Consider the following 26,960-nt stretch of genomic DNA (forward strand, 5'->3'; position numbering starts at 1 on the left):
AGATGGGAAACAACAATATTCAAGGACCACAACTTTGGGCCGATTCAAGCATGCCAAAGTGCATTCTGCAAATGTGTCTCAATCCAGCAATAACATATGAGAATCGGGTTCTCTGAAAATTAAACGCAGGAGCGATGCTTGTAAATTCACACTACTGCGGTTCTAAAGGATATTCGCACTCATGTCGGCAGAAAAGCACAAACTACCCGTGCTAACTCTATCCGTATGTCGCAGTAATATTGAAAAAAAAACAAATATCATGCATAGAAACACTTGGTTTGTTGAGGTTCTTTTGGATGGTGTCTGATGAGCCGACACAAGTGGGCGAATGAACGAAAAATAGTTTTAGGCGATAATTTTATAGTTCAACTAAGAAAAGCCAATGTTAAGAGTAGAAGGCCACAATAATATACCTAATTCGTTCAGAACTTATTCACTCCATCCTAAAATAAATAAATTCATAGAGTTAAAAATTTATCCTAAAATAAATTAATTGTTGCCTTCTTTTGCGTGGACACAATTTTCTTTTGTGTGGTAATTCTTGCTTTCTTATCCACCATTGATTCACAAATCAAGAAATTTATCCCTTAAACACTCTTCACATTCCCCAAAATAGAGGGCACTTTAATTTTTCATCCTCACCACTAATATTTCTCGTGATACGGTTTGGCTTATTTTAGAAAAAAAAATTGTCACCATTTCAAAATAAGTTAATAAAAAATATATCAAATCTCATATTAGATTAATTTATTCTGAAACGGATAGGACGAATGGAGTAGTAAGTCTAAAATTTTAATCTGACCATGGCTTATAGAAGAAAGAGGTGCCAAGTAGGCCCGTACGTGGAATTGTACATAGCCTTAACTGCAAGACGTAAAGGAAAAACATATAAAAAAACAGAAAATATCAAGCACGCGTCATCACCAGCAAGTGACGGTAGCAGTGTTCTTCAAACAAACCGAGTTAAACTCCTCTGCTAGTTAAAGGCGAGACAGCTACTTAGGAAAAGGAGGATAAAAACATAAAATGGAATTTCAAAAGGGAAAGGGAAAAGGAAATGAAACTAGACCCAGTCCTCCGCACGAGTCCACTGGATTAAGCGTCTCCCTCCCATGCCACGGCTACACCAAAATTTGCCCCCACTCTAACTCTCGTGTTGATTGCAGCGAATTTAGATTTGAGAAGAGCCAGCCAGGCAGTCCCACCACGCCACGAGAAATTTCTACGCCCATGTCAGCGGTGACGACGCGCGCGCGTGCTTCTCCATATATACACCGCGCGCGTGCACTCACACCTCTCCTCACCACTTTCACCACCAAAAAAATCGACCAAACCACGTAGTATTACGCAGTACGCACACTATACTCCGATCCGGCCTCTCCAACCCAGCTTAGCTTTTCTGCTCCCAGCTGCCAGCTACGTTGCAACCCCACCACCGGAAAGCTACACCGTGCGTTTCCATATAAGCAGCGCCCAGTCGAGCGAGCTCGACCGGCAATAGCAATAGCGCCAAGACATACAGAGAAGCCACAGACGTCGAGGCAGCTAGCGCGCGGGGGAGGACAGGACACTGCAGCAAGTTGGCCGGTGATAAGCGCGCGAACTCGCTGGCAATATGGCCGACGGCGGCGGCCGCCGGGCTCCCGGGTTCCGCTTCTACCCGACGGAGGAGGAGCTGATATGCTTCTACCTCCGCAACAAGCTCGACGGCCTCCGCGACGACATCGAGCGCGTCATCCCCGTCTTCGACGTCTACTCCGTCGACCCGTTGCAGCTCTCAGGTACCAGCACACGCGTGTACGTGCATTGCGTTCGTCGTACGTCGCGCGAGCGCCGCGTCACCTGTATACACACACCTGCTGCAGAGATTCACCACGAGATGCTGGGCGGCGGCGGCGAGGAGGGGGAGCCGTGGTTCTACTTCTGCCCGCGGCAGGAGCGGGAGGCGCGGGGCGGCCGGCCGAGCCGGACCACGCCGTCCGGGTACTGGAAGGCGGCGGGCACCCCAGGGGTCGTCTACTCCGCCGACCGCCGGCCCATCGGGATGAAGAAGACCATGGTGTTCTACCGCGGCCGCGCGCCGTCGGGAACCAAGACCGCGTGGAAGATGAACGAGTACAGAGCATTCCACTACCCCGACGCCTCCTCCGCCTCCGCCTCCAGCGCCGGCGCCGCCGCGCCACCAAACCATCTTCCTCCGCAGGTGATTAATCAATACCCAAGTACACGTTGCTTTCTTTGCCGTTGCACATACTAGCCGCATACCTTGTCACGTCATCTATCGATCTCTCCGTATAAATCAGAAAGATATGGCCGGCGGGGGCAAACTAATTGTTTTGCAGGTCGTTCCCTTTTATTGGCGGCGGGTAAATATCCAAACTTGTATATTCTGAGTGGTTCTTGCCAAACTGCCAATGAACCGGGTGCTCCATCATAAAGCATTTGAACCACACGCGTTGATCCATACGCACCAGTGTATAACTATACAGTACATGCAAGTATGCAACTGGGCGAATGCATGATTCGTGACTCCGTCCGTATGCAACTTTTTAAATGGTTGCATGGTTGACGCACTGTTTATGATTTACTCATGTACGAAGACAATTAATTGACTTGTAATTAAGTACATTTGAAAACACGATCAATGACGACTAATTTGTCTTGTGGGCTTTCGCTGTTGCAGCTGAGGAGCGAGTTCAGCCTGTGTCGACTGTACACCAGATCGGGAGGCATCCGGCAATTCGATCGGCGGCCGCTCGCGGGTGGTGGTGATGAGAACCCGGGGCCATCCATGGCTGCCGCGGCGGCGTCACCCGAGGAAAACGACGGATCAGGAAGTTCCATGCAGCAACTGGAGCTGATGGATCAAGGTGGCGCCGTTGATCCGGATTGGGACCAGTGGGACGACTTGGCCACCTTGACCGCACTTCTGTACTGGCCTAGAGATTAGGGATGCCAATTGTTTACATGATCTTGCTCGTAGTGCTAACTGTGAAGTGCATGTTACACGTATCAACGACCAAGTGTAGTACATGCTTTTTTTTTCTTTTGCCGCGCAAACTCTCCAGTATTAACATAAGAAAAAAAATCAGAACACATACAATTTTTTTTGGTTTCTCCAAATATATAATTAATTAATTATTGTTTTCTTCAGTTAATCATATTTTTCTAGTTGGATCTTCGCCCTTGGCCCTGTGGGATCTCCTCCAACTTTTCTGATAATAGGATTTGTTTATACTAGTTCATCCGTCACAAAATGTAAGGTATACATGTATTTTAGATGGTTTCATTAATACAATACTTCTTTGAATGTTTATTTGTTTTATAATTTCTCCTGAACAACTACAAAATATATCAACTTGATATGAGCACACTTTCAATACGAGACTAATAGCATCACTTGGGTGATATTAAACATATTGCTATTTTGATTATTAGTTAAGAGTTATGAATATTGACTTTCTTAAAAACACGGGTGCACTATATATGTTGTGGGGGCAGAGAGAGTATTCTTAAAAGAAAAAAGGTAATGATGGGGGTGGTGACGGTGACCTAACCAACTGTATTTATATATTTTTTATTAACTTCTCTATCAGTTTCAAGTTATAAGACGTGAACTACTTTAAGTTTGACTAATTTTGTAGAAAAAGTAGTAATATTTTTAACCCAAGACTAATATATTATGAAAATTTATTCAATTATGAATTTAATGAAACTATGCTGGTGTTGTAAATATTACTATTTTTTCTATAGAGTTAGTCAAACTTAGAGTATTTTGTCTTTAACCAAAGTAAAAACGTTTTATGATCTGAAACGGAGGGAATACTCTTTTACGTGTTTGTAAGATTGCAAAATAGTGTAACACATTGGTTATATCTGATACGAGTAAATTGCACAGTGGGCAAGGTTTTATTACCTAATTAAGTTAAACATACCAGGTCTTTTTTTTAGAAATTTATTGGACCAAGTCTTTGCATACCTTTTTACTTAACATCATGTATTAGTTGCACACTGGACCATGTCTTTACATACATTTTCACTTAACACCATGTATTGTTCATTCGTTTGCACTTTGGACCGGGTATACAAGTTAGCTGTGCTTCCTGCCCAAAAAATCGGGACCAGTGTATCCAACATGAGCCATTTACATAGATAGTTGACTCGAACGCGTACAGTTTAATTTGGACGAACCGTCGCGTGCAGCTAGCCGACTGGCCTTGCAAGGGATCGACTGAGGCTGCCCAAAGCAGCTAACTTATTACCCGATCCGAAGTGCAAATAATGTAACAAGATATGGTGTTAAGTGAAAAGGTTTGCTAAGACATGGTTCAGTGTGCAACTTAGGTAATACTTTGCCCATTGTGCAATTTACTCTTATCTTATTTCATATATAAAATGCAAGTTTGTCACGCAAAGACATATGTAGAGATGAATTGCACTTAATTTGTTCCAAACAATGCTTGAATGCATAATTTTTAATATTTATTAGTGTCAAAGTAGGGTATTTAGCTAGTATTAATGGCATACTTTTACGTCTATTGTTATTGAGATGGGTCCCATTCCTCACGAAACCCATATCGACCAAGTGAAGACCCCTTCGACCAATGAAAGTTGTTCAACCATATAAAGCCCCCAACAAGGTGGTCAGTAACCACTGCGCCAGAACCTTACATCTGTGACGGCACGCCAGTGATGGGTTTATAAATTGGTCACAGATGACCGTTACTTTTGACGAGTCGTTAGGTTTACCGTCATCGGTGAGACATCTGGCCGCGGCCCGTCACAGGTATCACCTCACCTGTGACGGGCCGGAATTTTAAGCCGTCACACGAGTTTGACTTCCAACCCGTCACTGGTATGACCTCATTTGTGACGGGCCAGTGAGTTACAACCCGTCACAAGTGATGGGCCGTCACCTGTGACGGATATGACTTCTGGCCCGTCACTGATTTTAAGTTTGCACCCGTCAAAGGTGATCAATTTTGACATATTAAAAAGGAACCCCCATCCCCCACCCATGGGGCCCACCGCCACCTGCTCAATCTCTCTCCTCCTCCTCTCAGTCTCTCTTCTCTTCCTCCCACCGACCGCCGGCCTCCTTCGCCCATCTCCAAAGGTCGCCGCCTTCTTCGCCCTCCGTCCCATGGTCGCCGCCGCCGTCTCTCCGCCGCCCCGTCATCGGCTCCTTCGCCCACCGCCTCCGGGTCGCTGCCTCCTTTGCCCACCGCCCACGGTCGCCGCCTCCTTCACCCACCGCCCACGGTCGCCGCCATGCCTCCACCACTCCAGATCCGGGTCACCGCCTCCTTCCCGCCTCCACCACGCCAGATCCGGGTCGTATCGAGCCAAAGACGAAGACAACGCCGGTTCCAAGACCATCGGCGAACGGGGCACCACGCCGCTGCCCAACACCATCGACAAGCCCCTCCGTCCATCGCCGCTTATCTCCGGTCGACGACGAGCTTCTACATCCCCCACCCTCCCCCTGACGGTCCCAGCAACCATGAACTCGGGGGCTCCAGATCCGGACACCCTGAACTCAGAGGTCGCGGATCCAACCATCCCGAGTTTGGGTGCTCCAGATCCTGCGGTCCTAGCTTCAGCGACGCCAGATCCGTTCGTGAGGTAAGCGGTCCGCCGTCCACACCACACCACGTCGTCGAGGTCAACCTGCCGTGGGGAAAGCAGGCGTCGGCTGTCCCCTTCCACCCCATCCTCGGTAGTCACTGCCGCCTCATCTATTTTACTCAGTTTAGTGCTAAGCAAAAGTCACCCTTTCCTTCTCTTGCATCCAGATCTGAGCTTGCAGTCAACCGATTCCGGCGTCTCCTGTGGTTCCTGTGGCTAAATCCTTGTCCAAGGATGCATTTAGCTTTAACCCCATCAAAAATCATGAGCTATTGGATCATTAGTTAGATGCTCTTTGTGTACTAGTATTTTGTTTGGATAGTGGGCATGCATGCTGTTTCGCTTTGTTTTCTTGTTTTATTTAAGTTGATGCATCACTAAATCTGTTTTTATTTTCCTTGTTAGACCTCTTACCAGAAGTTTTTTTTTTGGGTGTGTTCTTGGATACTCTACAAATCCCCCAATTTCTATGCTAGCTGAACAAATTAGACGCTAGTTCTTTCTACAAATGGTGAGCTTCCTCTGCCAGTTAATCTATTTCCATTTCTTTCAGATAATATTTAACTACTGACATGCATATGGATGACTATCAAGGATGGTTGAAAGGCTAGCTAATGAATACTAATCTGAGGTAAACTTATTTTTGCCTTCTCAGTCAGAGTGACCCCATTTTAATTTGTTGTTTTGGAGCAGCTTATGCTGATTATTTGGCTGTTAGGCTATTCTTGCATAGTTATATGCATTTGTAACATATCGAAGCTGTTCCTGCTACTGTCATCCCATCTGTAACATATATCTGGTTGTTAGGCTGTTAGGATATTGTTGCATTAAACTTCTCTGAATGATGTCATTGTAGGCACTAGGGGCTGTACTTATGCTGATCTAATTGCAAGTTTGTATGTCGTACCATATTCGTCAGGCTCAGAAACCAAAGATGGAAATGCTATGTTCAAGTTTGTGGCACTTAGGCTGTATTTCTCATTTTTCAGTATGTTGGCATCAAAGTATGTTCTCTTTTTTTTCTGGATTTATTTCTGGTGCTTTGAAGCATCGGCTTGGCTCAATTTGAGAACTTGCAATGCATGTGTGTGAATGTCTATGGATTTTCGGTGACAACTTGGACTGCATGTGATGTTAGTTTGAAACTTTTAATGCAATGGGCTGAAACTGGTGACATATATATTGCATGTGTATGTTCTGTTATTCCAGAGGCATGACTAGCAAATCCTAGGGGAAATTATTTTTTTTTTCTGGATGTAAGCTCACCACTGACAGTTCATATTGCAAAAGCCGTCACAGGTGACCATACCAGTGACGGCTTTGCACATACATGTCGTCACAAGTGACACACCTGTGACTTTTTTACTCTCTGAGCCGTCACAGGTGAGTCATCTGTGACGGGTTGCAAAATGGTATGGGTTAGCGCAGACACTTACCTCTGACGGGCCGTAGAGTTCTAGCCTGTCAGAGGTGTCTGTCATCAGTGACAGTCTTCCACCCGTCAAAGGTGACCGAACTCACCAGTGACCACTGATCACTGACCAAGCCTAAAGCCGTCAAAGATGAGGGTTTGGGCCCGTCACTGATGACCTTGTCCAGTGTAGTGAACTCAGGATGCCTTAATGGCCAATGATTGAACTATATATAGGGATCACACTTGTAGTGGACTTGGTATAATAATGTGGTTTTAAAGATAGCCCATAGACCCGTAAAAGAGGAAATAACATGTGTACAGTGCAATCACACTCTTTAGAGAAGAATAATGTAAATTCTCCTTTAACCAAACCCTATGTGGCCCATGCCTATAAATGGATAATTTAATTATGTAATTAATTAGGCAGTTTATTTGAGACCAGAAAATTGCAACATCGCTAGCTAGTCACTTCACGACTCTTAACTAAAGACGTTAGATTATTTAATTTGAGTTTTCAACGAGCTCATTGTCTTTTATTATTGTTCTACCGCTTCACCCGGCAACTATATTACTGCGAATAATAATCATGCTCTGGTTTAATTCAACCAATCATCGAAAGATCGATAGGGACCCACAGGCCATATCATACATGCATGATTTTAATTTTAATTTTTAAATTTTTGGGGGTTGGGGTGGGGGGTGGGTTGATTTTCAGCGTAAGAAGAATTTTCTCAGAACACATGGGATTAATTCTCTTGGAATTAATTTGGTCGTACAATTTAATTTGGTCGGATAGACTGCAACAGCAACAATCGTTGCGCAGCAGTAAAACAACGTGCACAAAAAAGAAGCCGGCCATAACGATCAGTGGACGCCACTTTCTTTCGTTGACTATCCATTGAACGCCACGCGAGTGATGAGTACGTACGACATATGCTTCTGGCACTCGTGCCATTCTTCGCTTGCTTCCGTTCATATGTACAGCGTGCTCGATAATAACAGCTACATGTTCATGTACCTGCAGGTTTCCTGCATCCGAACAGCTCGACTAATATTCGCAACTTGCAGGGTGCGTGTTGCGGTCAAACTCCGATCGATCGAAATGTCGATCGTTTCGATTTTCCACCGGATACAAGGAGGTCAATCGATCTGTACCTGCAAGTGACCAGTTCGTACGTACCCCGTCTCATCGATCCCTGCCCCAATAGGTGATTTGGAGCACCATCACTTTGGACTATAATAAGCCAAATCAAAAGTCAAATTTTAAATTTTCGAATTTGATTTTGAAGTTGATTTTAAGGTATTTTTCTACGTAATTTGTTTTAGCGTTGATTTTAAGTCACTACGAACAAATGTATCAATTTTACCTATAAACTAATTTTTATTCTCTAATAAGCCAACACTTATTAGAAGAATATGGGTAGCCGATGAGACTCTTGGACTACTTAAGCTGGAAACATATTAGTGTATACAATGTGTACACCAATTAACAAATTTCACTAAAAAACAAAAAATATCTAGAAAAATCATACAAGTAATAGTATTACACTTGTGTGTAAAGTCTTGGCCTTAAAATTATTATATTTTAGACCTAAACAAATTAAGAAAATCCTACCGTATTGACTATTGAGAGTATAAATTTGTTAGAATTTTATTTTTTTTACAACCTATATATAATGAACTAGCATAATGACTAGCGCAGATTACGCTGCTAGCATCGTTATATTTTTTCTCAAATATAAGCATGTATATTTTCATATTTTGTTATTGAAACGACAATATAGTTTTAAACTTTGTTCTAACATGACCAAACTAATCAATTAATATTTATATTGTATTGTACATACATGAAAGTTATTAATTATTTTTTTAATTCTAAAATTTTGTTATTTATAAATTATATTTCTACATGAACTACATACTCTTTTTTTTTCAATATTCATTATTTTATAATTCTAAAGTTTCATTATTTATAAATTTTATTCTACTTCCAAATTTTTTATTATTTATAAATTTTATTCTTGTATAGACTCTAAACTCTTCTTTCAATATTTCTTATTTTTAAATTCCGAATTTTACTTATTTGAAATGTATTCCTATATGGACTCTAGATATTTTCTTTCAATATTCCTTATTTTTAGTTCCGAATTTATGTTATTTTTAAATTATATTTCAATATGGAATATAGACTCTTTTTTAATATTTCTTGTATTTCTAATTATGAATTTTAGTTATTCTAAGTTGTATTCCTATAGGGAGACTATTCTTTCAATATTTTTTTAATTCCGAATTTCGGTTATTTCGAAATTGTATTCATGTATGGACTTTTTTAAAAAAAATAAATTTTAGTTATTTCTAAATTGTATTTCTATATGGCTCCAAACTCTACTATTCCGATGTTACTTATTTTTTATTTCGAATTTCAGCTATTTTAAATTATATTTCTATATCAACTCTATTTTTTCTTTTTATCCGGTTAATATGAGAATTTCAAACGGTGAGAGTGAATTTGGATGTTTCTTTTTTAGTTACTTTAGTAAGTTAATAGATTTGAAGATAAGACTTTATATATATAGATATAATACTATATATATAATTTTTTATAGAATTTTTGGTGATATTTTTAGTTGATGTGTATGGTGTATATATTAGAAGACTCGTGAGTATATAATATGCTCCCACTTAAGCTTCGTATAATGGCATTTTGTTCAGATCTTGGAATACATATTTCTCATTGCAGATTATAGTATTATATGAATTGCTGTCGATCGGTCGCCCGGGGGAGGGGAAAAATCAGTCGCTCCCCCCACCCCCAACAACGCGCACACATGCTCTGTGGGCCCACCACATGTCCCAGCCCCCATCTGCTACGTGTTCCTACCACATACTCCGTTGCAACAAATCACCCACATATTTTGAAAACCCTCTATAAGGGAATTCGTTTCATTTTTTATTCCACTAAAAATGTTTCACATAGTGTATTCATAATGTTTCACTATGTATAGATCTAATGTTACAGTGAAATGAAATATTCTTTTGCAACAAATCACCCGCATATTTTGAAAACCCTCTATTAAGGGAATTCGTTTCATTTTTTTGTTCCACTAAAAATATTTCACCTAGTGTACTCACAATGTTTCACTATATATAGATCTAATGTTGCAGTGAACTGAAACTGTCAGGGTTACGGATAAGGTATACCCTCTATCCTTGGATATACATTGTATACTGATACAGTATACCCGCGCATATACGGATAGTTCCTGCATACGTTAAGAAAATCTATCACGTGATAGAAACAAAATCCACAGATGGAAGGAGTCCTACTCGGGCAAGAGTGGGTCGTTACCATATCGTGAGGGATCCGATATCTCCAAATCCTACTTAGAGATAAACTGACCTGCGGTATAAAAGGGACCCCCTGGACAGGACCTAAGGCATTGAATCTCATCGCCAACACATCCACCACAGCCCACGGAGTCGGAGCCTACAGGAGCCAAGTCATCAGGTGATCTAGTTGAACCAACTCGACTACGATCTCGTCGGTATCACCGAGTTCCATTATTCCCTTTGTAATATGTGGTTTCCATCATATAATCCCATACCAACTGGATTAGGGCTATTACCTACCAAGGGGCCTGAACTAGTATAATCCTTGTCTTTTGTTTGCTTGATGTCGTATTACGTAGATCCTTGTTCCAACGTACCCCAATACCCTCTATATCCGTTCTACGGGTATCCCCCGTCGACAAAAACATTCTTTCACTATTTGCTGAAACATTGTTTTCACATAAGGTGAAACAACGCCCGATTTAAACAATTGAAATATTTTCGATCTACCTAGTGAAACAATTTTGATATATTTGGTGGAACATCATGCAACATTTAAAAATAATTCAATAATAAGCTATTTTTTCATCGGAATACATATACATACATATATATATATATATATATATATGTGTGTGTGTGTGTGTGTGTGTGTGATCTTGTTTTAAGATTTAATTGCAACGAATTTAATGATGCAATCGGATCATGATTTGGATAAATAATTTAAGAGAAACAATAGGTTAAAGTGGTTTTGCACGTGCGCGTCATGTTGACGTCATCACCCGATTTTTTGCCCTCCCCATCGAGCGCCCGATCCTGAGTTGACTCCTAGGCCCTGTTTAGTTCCCAAAAAACTTTTCTCAAAAACATCATATCGAATCTTTGGACACATACATGAAGCATTAAAATATAGATTAAGAAACTAATTGCACAGTTATAGAGGAAATCGCGAGACGAATCTTTTGAGCCTAACTAGTCCATGATTAGGCTCGAAAGATTCATCTTGCGGTTTCCAAGCAAGTTATGAAATTAGTTTTTTCATTCGTGTCCGAAAACCCCTTCTGACATCCGGTCAAACGTCCGATGTGACACCCAAAAATTTTTATTTCACCAACTAAATAGGCCCCCTAGTATAATGCATAGTGCTAATGGCAGATTATACAATCTCTGTTTAAGAGTGTGTGACTTCGTATAGTGTTTAGGTTGACAATTACAGAGAAATTATTACGGTTTGACTGCTTCGCTGCTCGATGGGGCACGAGTTAAGCATGCGCATAAGGCCATCAATCTTCAACGCCCTGCTTGTACGAGCGCTCAGGAAAGAATCGGGTTTATTTTCCAACTTGACGCACAGGCTAGTTGCTACGTGGTACTGAGCTACGACATGATGTTGCGATCCTGCGACAGTTTCTAAACACGTCAATTGCCGGCCCGGCGAAAAACACGTGAGAATTAATTGAACAAGCTCTTCGACTTTTCTTCAGGAAATGTGAACTAACTCAATACTACTCCCTTCATTTCATACTATAAAACGTTTTAATTTTTCCAAATCTTTTTTTCACATTTTACATAAAACTAGAAAAAAAATACTCTCGTACGTTGCAACGGGTGAATGTTATTTTAATATTATTATTGTTATACAGTTTAGCTTGGATAAAATTTACTATAGAAATTCGCTAGAATATTTTTTTAAGAAAATCATCCGCTGCAATTAGGAGTCGGACTTTCATTTCAAGTTAGAATGAGAATTTTTTTAAAGAGATTTATTACACGACCTCTTTTGTATTTTTAAAAGTAAACGAACTTAATCAGACTCAAACACGCATCTATATTTTCAAAAGCGAATGAACTTAAAAACCGACTCAAATATAAATAACGTACCAAAATATCGGTAAAAACATCTCCAATTTTTATAATATAGTAGAGAAATAGCAACGTATACAATATTTAATTAATTTCACTATATATATTGATTTTGTTTTGTGTTAAAATAGTACTATACTTTTTATAGTTTGATTTAAAAATTTCAATGTGTTTATAATATAGAACAGAAAAAACAGGTGAAACGGAACGAAACCGCTAATAAGCGGCTAGTCACGGTTAACGACGAAATTTGGTAAGCCCATAAGAGAATTATCACATCGCCAATAGTCGGATTCCTGCTATATTCGGTTAAGTAAATTAATTTATTAAAGGAAGCTTATCCAGAAGTGACCGAGTTTAAGAAGGATGCAGCATGGCAAGTTATCTATTAATTATGAATAGTTTGTTAGTTTCATGTTATCTTTAGAAAAGTGTGTTTAGTGTCCTATAAGGACTTTATGTTTTTCTTTTATCTTTAGGAAAGTTTCTTTCTTGTCCGACAAGGACTAGTATCTCCCCATGGGTATAAATATGTACACCCGGGGTCATTGTAAAATAATCTCTCAATCAATACAACTACTCTCGGCGCATCGCCACCCTCTTTTCCGAGGTTTTTTACTTATCATCCGGCGGAATTTAGCACCTGACGCGGGGCTGCATCGGTTCAGTTCATTCTCCGGCGAAGGGGTAAGTCCTACGTTCCTCCGGCCCTAGTGAATCTAGCGGCTACATTGGTGTTGTTCAAGGCTGCATCGCTTTGATCTCTTGGATCGCTCTGGTTTAGTTGATATATTTGTCTACCTGATATCTCAATTCTATCTGAAATTGTATTGTATTTAGAGACGCATCGGTTTAGTTGGGACTATCTCGGTTAGGTCCGATCTTCTGTCTTAGCTGATATATCTCTATAATCACAATGTTGCTGTAAATAGATTTGTTATATCCATCACATTAGATAGATCTATCGGCTCATCGAGTGTTAGATTATCATATACAATCTCGTGTTGCATCGGTTAGGTTCGATCTACTAGATTATCGTTGATAATATAAATCTTGTTAAACCGATAGGTTCATGCTAGTGCTTTATCGGGATGCTAGCCGATAAGTTATCTAGACGTTGTATCGGCTTATAAGGATTGCATATACATATAAGTTAGATTTAACCGATGACAACAAAGGTTTCACTGTTTAATCTAATCTTGTGGATTTTATGACATAGGACCTCCAGCCGATATATGCTTTAACCATCGAATCAGTACTTGTTCTATCATATCATATTGCTAGCCGATTGGTTTCTACTCGATTATATTGTTATACTATACTGTCATCAGCCGATTGCCTTTATATCATTATTTACTCAAGTATCAGAATCTACATTGGACATATAGTAGATGGCTCAAAACCCTATCGTTATCGGCTGACATCGGCATCGGCTGACATCGGCTGTTTGATATGCTATTTGTATATCTTGTTAGTTGCAGGATCAAACTGACTGGCACGCGCACATATCACCAATCTTTGGACCTGCACTGAAGCTAAGCAGTTCTCCCAGGCCAATGTGTATTTTTCGCGTCAACAGTCATGCGTGGATGCGCCCCCGGAGGCGCGTCGGAGGGAGCCATGCAGCGGTATTTCCCCTTCAGGGTTTTTCCGATTCTTTTTTTACGTTCTTTTTTCTTTTTTTTATATATACGTATATAAGCTTTATATATGTATGTATATGAACTTCATATATGTGAGTTTTTTCTTATATAACGTGGTGCATGTACTTATACAAAGTTATACGTATGTATACATGTGTATATATATTCTTATACACTAAAAGTGTGTGTACATATAAAAATTTATATATATAGCGTTTATACATACATACATACACAAAGTTTATACATATATATATATGTATATAAAGTATATACATGTGTATATAATAGAAGGTGAGAGGACAGACTAGAGGAGGCGGACTGACCGCACGAGCACGCGCCCAGCCGCCGATCAGCCACCCCCGAAACGTAAGCAGAGATGTGGGACTCCATCGTTTCGCCTATCGGCGGAATAAGCGAAACGATATATTTGCAAACGAAAAATAATTTATAAAGAATACTTTTATATACGTGTTATTAGCGATCTAAAGGCAAAGGTTGATAAATAAGTTACAATAAAAAAATTTAAAATCAACTCAAAATATAAGGTTGAAAATTTAAATGTTTGCCTTATAAGTATAAGCCTAACCCAAAATATGAGGCTTGTGGTCTTTTCCAAGAAGAAGAAAATTCCGTTGGCCTTCAAAGAGGAGGAGAATTTTTAGAATATACCATCAAATACACACTACTTTCAGGATATGCCACCCAATTCGTGCTACTTTCAGAATACACCATCGGAGCATGAGTTTTCTTCGTTTCGTACCACTCCGTCTCTTGGAGTAAGTAGCGTCGTCGGCGGCCGTCCGCCCGGCGTCGCTGTCGTCAGTCCGCCACTGCCTACGCCGGCGCCCGCGTCAGTCGCGCCGTCGTCGGTCCGTTGCCGCCATCGTTGTCGTCAACCGCCCGCATGCGCCCATGTCAACCGCGTTGTCGTCCGTATGCCTGCCAGCATCGTTGTCCTCCTCCGCCACGGCTTGGCGAGTGTGCTCCGGGAGGAGTGCCGTGGCTGGGCCCAGAGCGTGTGCGGCGGACGGACGACGGTGCACGCGAGCGCGGGCGTACGGAGCGGCTGATGGTGAACGACGACGACGACACAGCGGATGAGGCGGCTGACGGCGAACGGACGACGCTGTGGCTAACATGGGCGTGAGCGTGGGCGGTGGACGACGACAATGGCGGCAACGACCGGAAAGAAGATGAGTTGAGAGTAGGGAGCTCCACACACGCGTGTTCCTCCCGCTGCTAGACACCACCACCATCTCGCCGCCGCTGCAAGATTTACTCGACCATCGGGGACTTTGCGGGAGCTCTTGGGGCGTGGCCAAACGGCTCGTCGGTGGCGAGGGGTCGACGAAGGCGCGGCACGGAGGAGAGAGAGAGGAAACCTCAGGTTTGCTCAAGTGCACGGCCGGTGGACGACGACGACGCCGGCGACGGACGGACGCCGGCGCGGCTGACATGGGCGCCGGCGCAGCGGTGGCGGACTGACGATGGCGGCATCGGGCGGACGAACAACGACGGTGCTACCGACTCAAGAGACGGAGTGGCATGGAATGAAAAAAATTTGTGCTCCGATAGCGTATTCTGAAAGTAGTACAAATTAGATGGCATATCTTGAAAACAGTGTGTTTTCGATGGCATATTCCGAAAGTTCTCTGTGCTACTGCAGGACTAGCGAAAGTACTTTTGCTCCATTTGTTTCAGCTGTTGAAAGTGTTTAAGATCATTAAAGGCTGCGTTGGAACTTCAGTAGGAGAATGATGACGGCGACCGGAATCACGGCCCCACGAGATGAAGTCAATCAGAATATTTCGATTTCACGATTTTGTGGAAAAATATATAATTCTTGGGCTCAATCCTAAACATAGGTGGGCTGCAAGGCCCAAAAGTTACATCTGGGTTTTGACTATTTTTTATTTGTGGATTATGATATGGAGCGGAGGGTGAGGGGATTCGCTGTTCTTTTCTGGAAGTGGGAACAAATCAACAGGGTGGGAGATCGACGGCGAAAGTGCATGAATTAATCACTTAATAACTACTATTATAATCGCACCAGTGAGCGTGTACGTGTAAGGCACGTCGACACATATTGAATGGAATCTTTACTATTATAAAAATCGAAACGTGTACGTGTAAGGCACGTCGACACATATTGAATGGAATCTCAAATCGAAACGTGTACGTGTAAGGCACGTCGACACATATTGAATGGAATCTTTACTATTATAAAAATCGAAAATATTTTTGCCAGTATTTTGATACGCCATCCATATTTGAGTCGGTTTTTTAATTCGTTCGTTTTTAGAAATATAGATCCATGTTTGAGTTAGATTTTAAGCTCATTTTCTTTTGGAAATACAAGAAGAATCGTATAAGAAATCTCTTAAAAAAACTCGCATGCTAACTTGAGATGAAATACACTCATAATTGCAGCTTATGATTTTTTTTAAAAAAAATATCCAAACGAATTCGCACAATGAATTTTTTCTTAACTAAACCATATAACAATAATAAAATTAAAATAACATTTACCCATTGCAACGCACGAGTATTTTTCTAGTAAATTAAAAAAAACATCCATGATCCATTGCTGAAACCAATCTTGATACTACATGTAGCCGATCATTCTTTCATAAACAACTCGACTTGGTTAGTGCATCAAATACAAATTATGTGCAGAAGAGGTTTTTGGGCAGGTCATATTCAGGAAAAAAACAACATTGTACTCTAATTAACAAGAAATCTCTTAAAAAACTCGCATACTAACTTGAGATGAAATACACTCATAATTACAGCTTATGATTTTTTTAAAAAAATATCCAAGCGAATTCGCACAATGAATTTTTTCTTAGCTAAACCATATAACAACAATAAAATTAAAATAACATTTACCCATTGCAATGCACGAGCATTTTTCTAGTAAATTAAAAAAAACATCCATGATCCATTGCTGAAACCAATCTTGATACTACATGTAGCCGATCATTCTTTCGTAAACAACTCGACTTGGTTAGTGCATCAAATACAAATTATGTGCAGAAGAAGAGTTTTTTTGGGCAGGTCATATTCAGGAAAAACAACATTGTACTCTAATTAACATCGTAGGACAACGAATCTGGACATGAGACTGCTATATTTTAGGAGCATTTACTCCTATAAAGCAAGACAAGCAAGAAGTCACATTATCAACAATTTTAAACCATCAGATCACATTACTACAAGTCTACAAAGATAACAACCATTGGATCAAGAAACTACTTATTCATCTAATTCAATCATTTATTAGCTACCCAATCACATCCCTTTGCTCCACCTCATAGTCACAAATAGCACTCTTATATATTTTGTGCATAACAACATGTTTTCCGAATACAACTCAAATTACTGTTTAAAATATGTGTTTTGTTTTATTATGTATGATTAGATAGTATATAATTATTAAGTATCGTTACCTAAATCAATTTTTAGAAAAATCTTGAATTAAGCAGAGATATGCAAATCGTCTTACTACAACGATACCCATATTGTGCATGAAAATAATATTCATATATTATAACAATATACAATGACGTTTGGAAAAATAAAACATAAATTGTATTGTAGTAACATAATGTATATATATAAAGACACATTATCATATATATATATATATATATATATATATATATATATATATATATATATTGTATATTTTTAGATAATGGAAATATATTTTGTATATATATATAGAGTTGTACCTAACCATTTAAAACTACAATTTTGTTTTTGTTTGACAATAAAACTACGAAGCCACGGCAAGACGCCGGGTGCCAACTAATTTAGGATAAGACTGGATCAAATCTTTAAAGACGGGATGAGGGATGATGGGAAGAACAGGACGCTCCAGGAACACAGCAGTGCCGCTGCTCATCGCATTGCACGGTTCGGTGAGACGAATCCGCAAAAGGCGGGAGAAAAGCCAAGGGAAACACCGCGGTTTCAGTCGGAGTGCGCTGTGCATTTGGCTGCTGTACCGCGGCATATGGCGGTCTGCATCCCCGCCCGTCCCGCATCGGATGTCGGCGGAATCGGCGCTACCGGAATCCCCAAAAGCCGCCCACCGGAAACAAAACACCGCCCACTTGTCAACCGTCCAGAAAATATTTGCTGCTGCTATGGTGGGCTCCCGGTGAAAGCTATTCAGGCCGTATATACGGTCCATGGGCTAATGCCCTGTATCGGGCTCAAATGCAGTGGGTCGATGCTTTGCCCACGAATGACGACAGCTTTACTTTGGGAGAGTACTATCTAAAGTATAGGTGTCGCAAGTTTTCCTTAAAAAATGTAAAATATAATTATAATAAAATTTTAAATTACATTGTAATAAGAGAAAATCCCTTGTGTACCCATGAAAACTCACCTAATCCCTTCTGTACCCCCGAATTTTACCCAATCCCCTGTGTACCCCTGAAATTTCGCTGTGATCCCTTCCATGCCCCTCCCGTTAGGTTTCCTTCATTTTCACATTATGTGTGGTTCCAAATGTCTAAAATACCCTTGTAGATGTAGGAGTGTCAGCTAGATTGAAAAAATTGAAAAAATGTTAACTGAACAATATGTGTATTTTATGAGACTAAATAATGAGCGTATAACAAATTTATTGTGGCACTGAAAAAATGCAATATAATGAACTTTTTGTTTGGAAAAATAATAGGATCAGGAAAAGCTGACTGTCTGTACAGTCATCAGTTTTCTCTATAGAAGAAATCGGTTCCTCTGTACAAGAAATTGATTATGGTAAAATAAGAGCATCAATAGCATCATATATAACAATAGAGATATCCATACAGAACACACAATATCATGCACAGAACATAATCTTTCCATCATCCATACATAACAGTTCATATCATGCGCACCCACAATTTCATTTCCATACCCAATAGTGCAGGAACCAAACCAACTTTCCATTTCAAACAAAATAGTGCAACCAACAAACCAAATTAGCTAGGCAGTATATCATGAGCATAATGGCATAAGGTCCATAACAGTGCATCATTACATCATGAGGAAGCAATCCTTACAATAGCAAAATATGTCAACTATGACTAGACCACTTTGCAGGGCATCACAACAACAAAATCCATTAGCCTCCACAAGAGAAATGGACAGTACCAAAATAAAACCTAATTAGCAAGCCATATGATTCAGTCCATAAGTTTTCTTTTGCTCCTAGTGCCCATTGCAGGACTCTTATTTTTGCTCCTTGTGCTCATAGCTGGGCTACCAGGAGTACTAGAACATGATGAATTTCCCTTTGTCTTGCTCTTGGTCATTTTTGGTGCAACTGTAGGTGTTTCCTCCCCCAGACATGGCAAGGCTACAATCATGTTAGATGGCTCAGGTTGGTTGGAGCCAGTAAGTGATCTTAATCTGAAAAAGAGAATTGTGAATATATTGCATAGAACAACATAATACCAGCAAATTGACATAATTGATCTAATTACTTATCTAATTGATATACTTGAACCTGAGCTATTGTTCAATGTCCTATTGTCCTCGGTGAAATTAAAGTTTTGACTGTGAAAAATAAATTGTTATGTAGCTAATTAATCTAAATCCAATGTAGAATGAAATAAAGAAGATAGGCTAACCTAGAAGGGTATGCCATTATTGGTGTAACTATTGGAGCAGCCATGATACTAGTCTCTGAGGTTGCTTCATTAGTTTTCTTCGTTCTCTTCTTTGGTGGCCCTCTATGAACAAGAGAAAATATATGTCATAAGGCTTGTTAGAAATAGAATGGAAATTTGTGAGACAAATATACACAAGTGTTTAGGTTATTAAATCGAACCACCGCATTACTTTCTAATCTTATCCATTAATTATAATGTTTAGTACTACAAGGATGGAATGTCATGAAATATATTTATCAACTTACACAGCTGCCTAAATTGCAACCACCAACTAAAATGAATAAAAGACTTGCAATGATATATACCTTTCAGCAAGCATTGCTGCTACTTCCTCTGGATCACCCTCTTTGCAATTGTGCCAATGATGGCCATAACTCTTGCAAATTGGGCATTTGTGCCTCCTACTCCTTTTGCTTCCTTTCTCAGTCCATCCTTTGTACCTCATAGTTCTTGGTCTCCCAGCTGATTTCTTCAGAATGGGTGGTGCCAAGAAAAACCCATGATCAGCTTTTGGCCATTGTGCCTTGTCAGGTAATGAAGGGATCAATTTCTCATATGCTGCCCTGAATCGATGCACACTAAAGCAATCATCCACATAATCTGCAAGCCTTCCTCTAATTGATGTGATGAATGCTATAGCATGGATACAAGGCTTCCCTGAGATCTGGAATTCCCTACATGTACATGTTTTGTGCTCCAAATTCACAACATGTCTAAACCCACTACCTCCCTTGACCTCAATTTCTGCCTTAAAGTCTCCATTCCTTGTGACCACCATGTCTAAATCTCTACTTTTTTCATTCAATTCCTTGACAATATGAGGTAGAATGCAGCCTTCGAATTTCTTTCCTATTCTTTGCCTCTTATCCCATTTCACCAACAACCACCGCCGAATCCTCTCCAAGAAGTCATATAAATGTAGTGCTTTCCAATCTTTCACCAAGTTGTTGAAGCTTTCTGCAAGGTTATTTGTCACATAATCAACCTTGCAAATTGTAGAGAACTGACTCCTACTCCATAGCCTTTTGTGATACTTCTTAAGGTATGCTACTGCTTCTGGTTTAACTTCTTGTATGGCTGCCATATGTTTCTCATAGAAGTATGGGCTCCATGCATATGCCGCAGGCCAAAGGTTATCATCAAAAATCTTGCCGGTGAACTTCTTTTTGAAGTTGGTGACCATGTGCTTCATGCACTCCCGGTGTTCTGCATTACGAAAGACCTACAAGAAAGGAGAATCTTAGCTCATTTTAGCTATTATTTAAGAAAATAACAGAATATATTAGCTGCATAAGAAAGCAATTTACCTCATGCACTGCACTATCTATCCCCTTCCCTGCATCAGTACAAATAGCCAAGCCACTTGGAGTGCCAATTGCATCTTTTAGTTGTTCCATGAACCACATCCAGTTCTCAGCGGTCTCTGAGTCAAATATACCCAAAGCAACTGGGTACATCCAGTTATATCCATCTATAGCACAAGCAATTGCTAGCTGCCCCTTAAACTTGCCCGTTAAGAAAGTACTGTCTATGGCCAAATATGGCCTACAACCAGTAAGGAAACCATGAATACATGGTTTCAAGGCAAAGAACAACCTTCTGAATTTTATCTCTTCAAGAACAGTGTGATGATCAATGATGAAAAAACTGTCGGAACTTGATTTCTCAATTTGTGCCTTGTATCTATATAACATGTCAAAACTCTCACTCCAACTACCATACAACTTTGTGATAGCAAGCTCCCTACCAGCATGCACCCTTTTGTAGTTGATCTTAACCTTATGTGTTTCATGGATTCTTCTTTGCAATTCCTTTGCTCCCACACTAGCATCCTCCAACAACCAATCTTTTACCTTCTCACAAATCCAAAACTTGATTGCAGCCTTGATAGTCTCACTTCTTCTAGTACTTGAGCATTCATGTGGCAAAGGATTAGTTTTCACCTGAAATGTAAATATAGTCAATACCACAATAATATATATATATATATATATATATATATATATATATATATATATATATATATATATATGACAATATACTTAAAGAATGCATGCTGATTTAAATTAAAAACATACCATCATAGTGACACCATCAGCAACCACGGATGCATGAATCCTCCATTTGCAGCCTTTAGCATCACAACTTGCAGTAAATTGCCCTGGTTCACTTCGGATGATGTTATATTCAAACTCCTTTTTTATTGCATGTTGTGCTATTGCCAATCTAAATTCATTAATGTTTGGATATACGCTGCCTACGATCATTGGTGGGTCATTTTTGTCATAAGTTGCAATAGGAATATGTTCAGGCATCCCATCTGATGCCATTGACTCATCCTCAGATTCATTGACACCATCATCCTCAGATGCATCCTCAGATTCATCCTCATATGTAGCCCAAGATTCATCCTCGGATACTTCATTAACAGCCCCTTCACCTCTAGTTTCATCAGCATGACCAACAACAGCCTCCTCCTCATCTAAGTATATGCCTTCCTCATCAACACCAACATGCTCAGCCATAGGAAATGGGTTTACTAAGTATGTGTCTGATGGCACAATGACATGAGAAGGAAGAGTGCTGCTGCTAGGTTGGCTGAAATCAACTTGAGATGGGGTTGCCAAAGAAGGAGTATCGGGAACACATGCGCTTGCTTTAACAAGAGTGTGGTCTAACTCATCAATACTTTCATTAATACCATGTATGCGAATAATCATTGGAATCACCTTGATATCAACAAACTTTTCAAACATTGCAAGCATATCCTGGTCAGTTGTGACATGATAAGTAATTTTATGAACCATATCCATGTAGCCAATTGTGACAGTTTCATTTGGCCCCCATGGATATGACTTCGCAATATCATCAATAAAGTCTTTGTAGCACATCACATTTGAGTCTATCACTTTACTGAAAATAAACCAATCATATTCCATCCTAGCATTTTTTTCGATCCCCGGCTAGTTTGATTTCCAACAAATATGTAGTTAAGGGGTCCATCTTGTGGATGAACACAATAGTATGTATCTATCAATGTATGTATCTAGCAACCAAAATGATCCCCACGTATACAACTACGTCAAAATTATGAACGATGGAAAGTTAAGTCACTTACCCTACGGGGAGCCATGAAGGAACCGTGCTAAGCATTGAATCTGCCATGCCAAGTTGATGTGGTGCAGAGAAGGGATGGTGGCCTCCACTGCTCCGCTTTCACTTCCTTACTTTTTGGTCACCTTTGCTAGTCAAAACATAAGTAATAATGAAACCAAAGTGTGGGCATAATGATTAAATACAACCAAAGTGTGGGCATAATGATTAAGCTTTGTTGAGTCAATCAAGCATATGGAAAATTTTGTAAAGTCTCCACTAGACAAATACTAGTACACTGGACAAATATTAGTAGAGATCTCATACTAATAAGGCAGAAAGAATGATGTAATGCATTTATGTGCATGGTGAGATCTTGGAACTTATAGATCAGTTTTTTCTAATCAAACCCCTTATCCTTCCAAGGGCATTTCCAATGTCAAGAAAGTAGACCTAGGTTATATGCAAAAACAAGAAGAAATCGGTGTTAACCTATATTGGGGATGGGAGAATGGGAGCTGGGAGGGCAGCTGACTTTGGCGCACGCGACGGGAGGGAGGTGGCCGGCGACGCCCGCGCGGCTGGAGGGGCGGTGGCCGGCGGCCCGCGCAGCGGGAGGGCGGCGGCCGGCGACACCCGCGGGGCGGAAGCGGTCGTGGCCGGCTGCCCGCGCGGAGGGAGGGGCCGTGGCCGGCAGCCCAGGCGGCAGGGTGACGCCCGCGCGGCGGGAGGGTGGTGGCCGGCAGCCCGCGCGGCGGGAGGGGCCGTGGCCAGCAACGCCCGCGCGGCGGGAGGGGCCGTGGCTGGCTGCCCGTGCGGCGGGAGGGCGGTGGCCGGCGCCCCGCGCGGCGTGACGGCGGCTAGACGACGGCGCGTGGCCGGAGGGCGGCGGGAGGATGCGTCGACGGCGCGCACGGTCGGAGGACGCCGGGACGACGGCTCGCGTGGCGGGAGGGCGGCGGGACGACGGCTCAGCGGCCGGAGGGTGGTGAGACGGCGGCGCAGGACTGCAGGCCGGCGGCGCGCAGAGGCCGCTCGCGTGGAGAGATGCGAGAGAAGGAAAGGGGATCGAAACTAGTTAGGGTTGGCAGGGGCATTTTGGTATTTCCTAAAAATACTGACAATACAACACACGGTTTGATTAACATCTCTAACGGAAACCTAACGGGAGGGGCATGGGAGGGATCACAGCGAAATTTCAGGGGTACACAGGGGATTGGGTAAAATTCGGGGGTATAGAAGGGATTAGGTGAGTTTTCATGGGCACACAAGGGATTTTCTCTTGTAATAACTATATAACAGACATATTTGGCAGCATTTGTTACTACAACTGACATCTTTTCCGGTCAATACATATAAAGGTCGGATTAATTACTTCACCATTCTAAAATAACTCAACATATGATACAATATGATCTAACCTAGTATAACGAATTTGAATCTTAATATATTCGTTGTATTAGGTTAGATCACAGTCTATCACAAGTCTAATTGTTTCGGAACAAAAAAAAAAGAGTACCCTATGAACAAAAAATCATGATGTGAAAGGGCCTGTAGCCTAGTGGTTACAAGAGCCTCAGTAGCACCTGAGATCCTAGGTTTGACTCCCCATGGGAGCGAATTTTTCAGGATTAGCACCTGAGATCCTGGGGTCGACTTCTCATAGGAGCGAATTTTTCACGATTTAACAGCTCTGTGCTTTCAGTGATAGACGACGTACCCATCGACGGCGAGGTACCTTGATGTACCACCAAGCAATGTCCGGCCCTGTTCTTGCGCTTGATTTTTATACCTATTGTGTGCACGAATCTCAAACCTGATACGACGACTCGAAACTTTCCCCTTCAATTTTCCTGCGACGGTAGAATATCAACTCCGTTGGTCCAAACGAGTACTGTGACACCTCAAAAACAGAATGAAACAAACAACAACCCATTGTAAGACGCTCCGTGCCCAAACGAACTCAACGAGAATCCCAGAATCCAGCGGAAAGCAACCCCGTCCGCGCGCTACGCCACAGCCTCTGCCAGCCGACGGCCGTTCGGGCGTTCGGCCCTCCGCGCACGCGTCCACCGACCCTGGCGCCGCCCGTGCGCGCACAAAGGATATGCCCCGATGGCCCATGGCCCCGCCGCCTCGCACCCGACCGCACGCCCAAAACGTGTGCGTCCACGCGGCCAGAGCATCACAAAAAACCCCCACGGGATTCCCAACCCACCGTTCCATTCTCTCGAGCTCACCCCGTCATCCACCTCACCCGCGCCGTCCCCACCCCCAAGCGAAATCTTTATAAATTCCGTTTCCCACGCGGAGCCGCAGCGAACCAAGCCCAACAACACACGGCGCCGCCCACCCATCCATCCACCCACCCACCGGCACACGCAACGCCATCATCGTCGCTCGTAGCAGCAGTAGCGTACCACACTTCGCACCGCGATCGTCCGTGTTTGTGTCGTCCACGGGAAGGGACCGAGAGGCTTGGAGGAAGGGAGGGGAGACTCACTCGGCATGGATTTGTACGGCGCGGCGGCGGGCGGGGGACCGGTGGCGAGGCGACCGTGGAGCAAGGTGGAGGACAAGGTGTTCGAGAGCGCGCTGGTGATGTGCCCGGAGGACGTCCCCGACCGGTGGGCGCTCGTCGCGGCGCAGCTCCCAGGGCGCACGCCGCAGGAGGCCTTGGAGCACTACCAGGTGCTCGTCGCCGACATCGATCTCATCATGCGCGGCGCCGTCGACGCCCCCGGGTCCTGGGACGATAACGACGGCAACGACCGCCGCGGCGGCGGCGGCAAGCCCCGCGGCGAGGAGCGGCGCCGCGGCGTACCCTGGTCCGAAGACGAGCACAGGTACGGACGGAAGCACACCTCAAACCCTCGTCTCCTTCCCTTCCCTCCTCCCCTGCTCGTCTCTGTTCCAGAGGCTTCTCGATTTTTCTCGCGATCTTTTCCGCATTGCTTCGTCAAAGCCGAGAGAAACCAACAAACTCTTCCCAGCTGGCAGATGGCCCCCACCTGCCAGCCACCCCCCCTCAATCGCAACCGCCTTTCCCGTGTAAATTCACTTCGTTTTGCTCCACCATGCGTGTGTGCAGGTTGTTTCTCGAGGGGTTGGACAGGTACGGGCGGGGAGACTGGAGGAACATCTCGCGGTTCTCGGTGAGGACGCGGACGCCGACGCAGGTGGCGAGCCACGCGCAGAAGTACTTCATCCGGCAGGCCAACGCCGGCGCCCGCGACTCCAAGCGCAAGAGCATCCATGACATCACCACCCCTTGACCAGCGTCGGCGACGGCGACCCACCCCCTTTCTTTGCAACCCTTTGGATTAAGTGAAACAAGCAAGGGGTAGGCGATGACGTGTACATTATATCCTACACCACAACATAGGCAAGTAGTACTGCCAAACCGTTTGTCACTTGGGGCTCTCTGATCCATAACCGTGGACGGCCTACTTGCCGGAAACAGAGGCTGTTGAGAGCTCCGGTCGGCACACGGTTTGGGCTTTAGGTTTTTCAGCATTAATTAGGATTTAGCTAAGTCAAGGACTAATGGGGTTTGACGTGGCAACGTCGTGTCTAGGTTTGGTTGATGCAGACGAAGATGTCACTGTTAATATGGGTTTTGTGCTTTTGTTTTGATGAATGATGCTGTCGAAATCATTTTACATAGTCATTACGGTGCTGTGTTGTGATAAGCATGCACTGCTGGGAACATCTGGATATCGCCACGTAGTTGGCGGCAGTGCGGCACCGTTCCGAGGGTTTGGGCGGCACGTGGTTGATAAGTGCGCGACACTTGGCAGTGCAAACAAACGCGGGCTTCTCTTTTGTCGCTAACGCACCGTCGTACAGAGGTCACACCTCACAAACTCCAAAAGTCCTTACCATCTTCTAGCTATCCAACTGTGCAATGTCTAGCTATCCATTTATGCGGACCATGCGTGATCTGCGTATGTATCACACCACACAAAACTCCAAACAGTGTTTACCACTATTTCCTCCGTTCTAAAATACAATAATTTTGAACAACCCAAGTATTAGAAACAACAACTCAAGAACAATCCGGATGATAAACACGAGATATATCTCCAGATTAACCATATGATTAAAATGCATTATATTTTAAGACCAATGTAGTTCAGAGGTCACACCTCATCACACAACTAAACTCCAAAAGTCCCTACCATCGTCTAGCTATCAAACTGTGCAACGTCTAGCTATCCATTTCTGCAGACCATGCGTGATCTGCGTGTGTAGCCTGCACTGCCAAGTCGAGTTGCATGCTTATCAGGGCATGATTAAGGTACAGGGAAAATT

The 26,960-nt window shown here is 42.5% G+C and overlaps 2 protein-coding genes across 3 annotated transcripts; both read left to right on the forward strand.

The window, feature by feature from the left end:
* Window positions 1-1,316: 1,316 nt before the first annotated feature.
* Window positions 1,317-3,310, forward strand: LOC127756387 (NAC domain-containing protein 90-like). 2 transcript variants are annotated; one of them, XM_052281735.1, is made up of 3 exons: window positions 1,317-1,781; window positions 1,866-2,203; window positions 2,684-3,310. In XM_052281735.1, exons 1-3 carry the CDS (start codon window positions 1,616-1,618, stop codon window positions 2,948-2,950), a joined length of 771 nt encoding a protein of 256 aa, XP_052137695.1. In that variant the 5' UTR covers window positions 1,317-1,615; the 3' UTR covers window positions 2,951-3,310. The 2 variants fall into 2 exon arrangements, with proteins under 2 accessions (XP_052137695.1, XP_052137693.1); XM_052281733.1 differs by having other exon boundaries at window positions 1,317-2,203.
* A 21,613-nt stretch (window positions 3,311-24,923) lies between these two features.
* On the forward strand, window positions 24,924-26,312 carry LOC127760046 (transcription factor DIVARICATA-like). Its single transcript, XM_052284255.1, has 2 exons — window positions 24,924-25,492; window positions 25,738-26,312. The coding sequence occupies exons 1-2, from the start codon at window positions 25,155-25,157 to the stop codon at window positions 25,919-25,921; spliced, it is 522 nt and encodes a 173-aa protein (XP_052140215.1). The 5' UTR covers window positions 24,924-25,154; the 3' UTR covers window positions 25,922-26,312.
* The last annotated feature ends 648 nt before the right edge of the window (window positions 26,313-26,960 follow it).

The sequence above is a fragment of the Oryza glaberrima genome, chromosome 1, assembly GCF_000147395.1.
Source record: "Oryza glaberrima chromosome 1, OglaRS2, whole genome shotgun sequence".
NCBI lineage: Eukaryota > Viridiplantae > Streptophyta > Magnoliopsida > Poales > Poaceae > Oryza > Oryza glaberrima.

What these genes read in the sequence shown, in the direction of transcription:
- LOC127756387 (XM_052281733.1), top strand. Translation starts at nt 1,616, where the DNA reads ATGGCCGACGGCGGCGGCCGCCGGGCTCCCGGGTTCCGCTTCTACCCG. An exon ending in CAAACCATCTTCCTCCGCAG is followed by an intron (nt 2,204 to 2,683) that starts GTGATTAATCAA and finishes TCGCTGTTGCAG; the next exon opens with CTGAGGAGCGAGTTCAGCCT.
- LOC127760046 (XM_052284255.1), top strand. Translation starts at nt 25,155, where the DNA reads ATGGATTTGTACGGCGCGGCGGCGGGCGGGGGACCGGTGGCGAGGCGA. An exon ending in TGGTCCGAAGACGAGCACAG is followed by an intron (nt 25,493 to 25,737) that starts GTACGGACGGAA and finishes GCGTGTGTGCAG; the next exon opens with GTTGTTTCTCGAGGGGTTGG.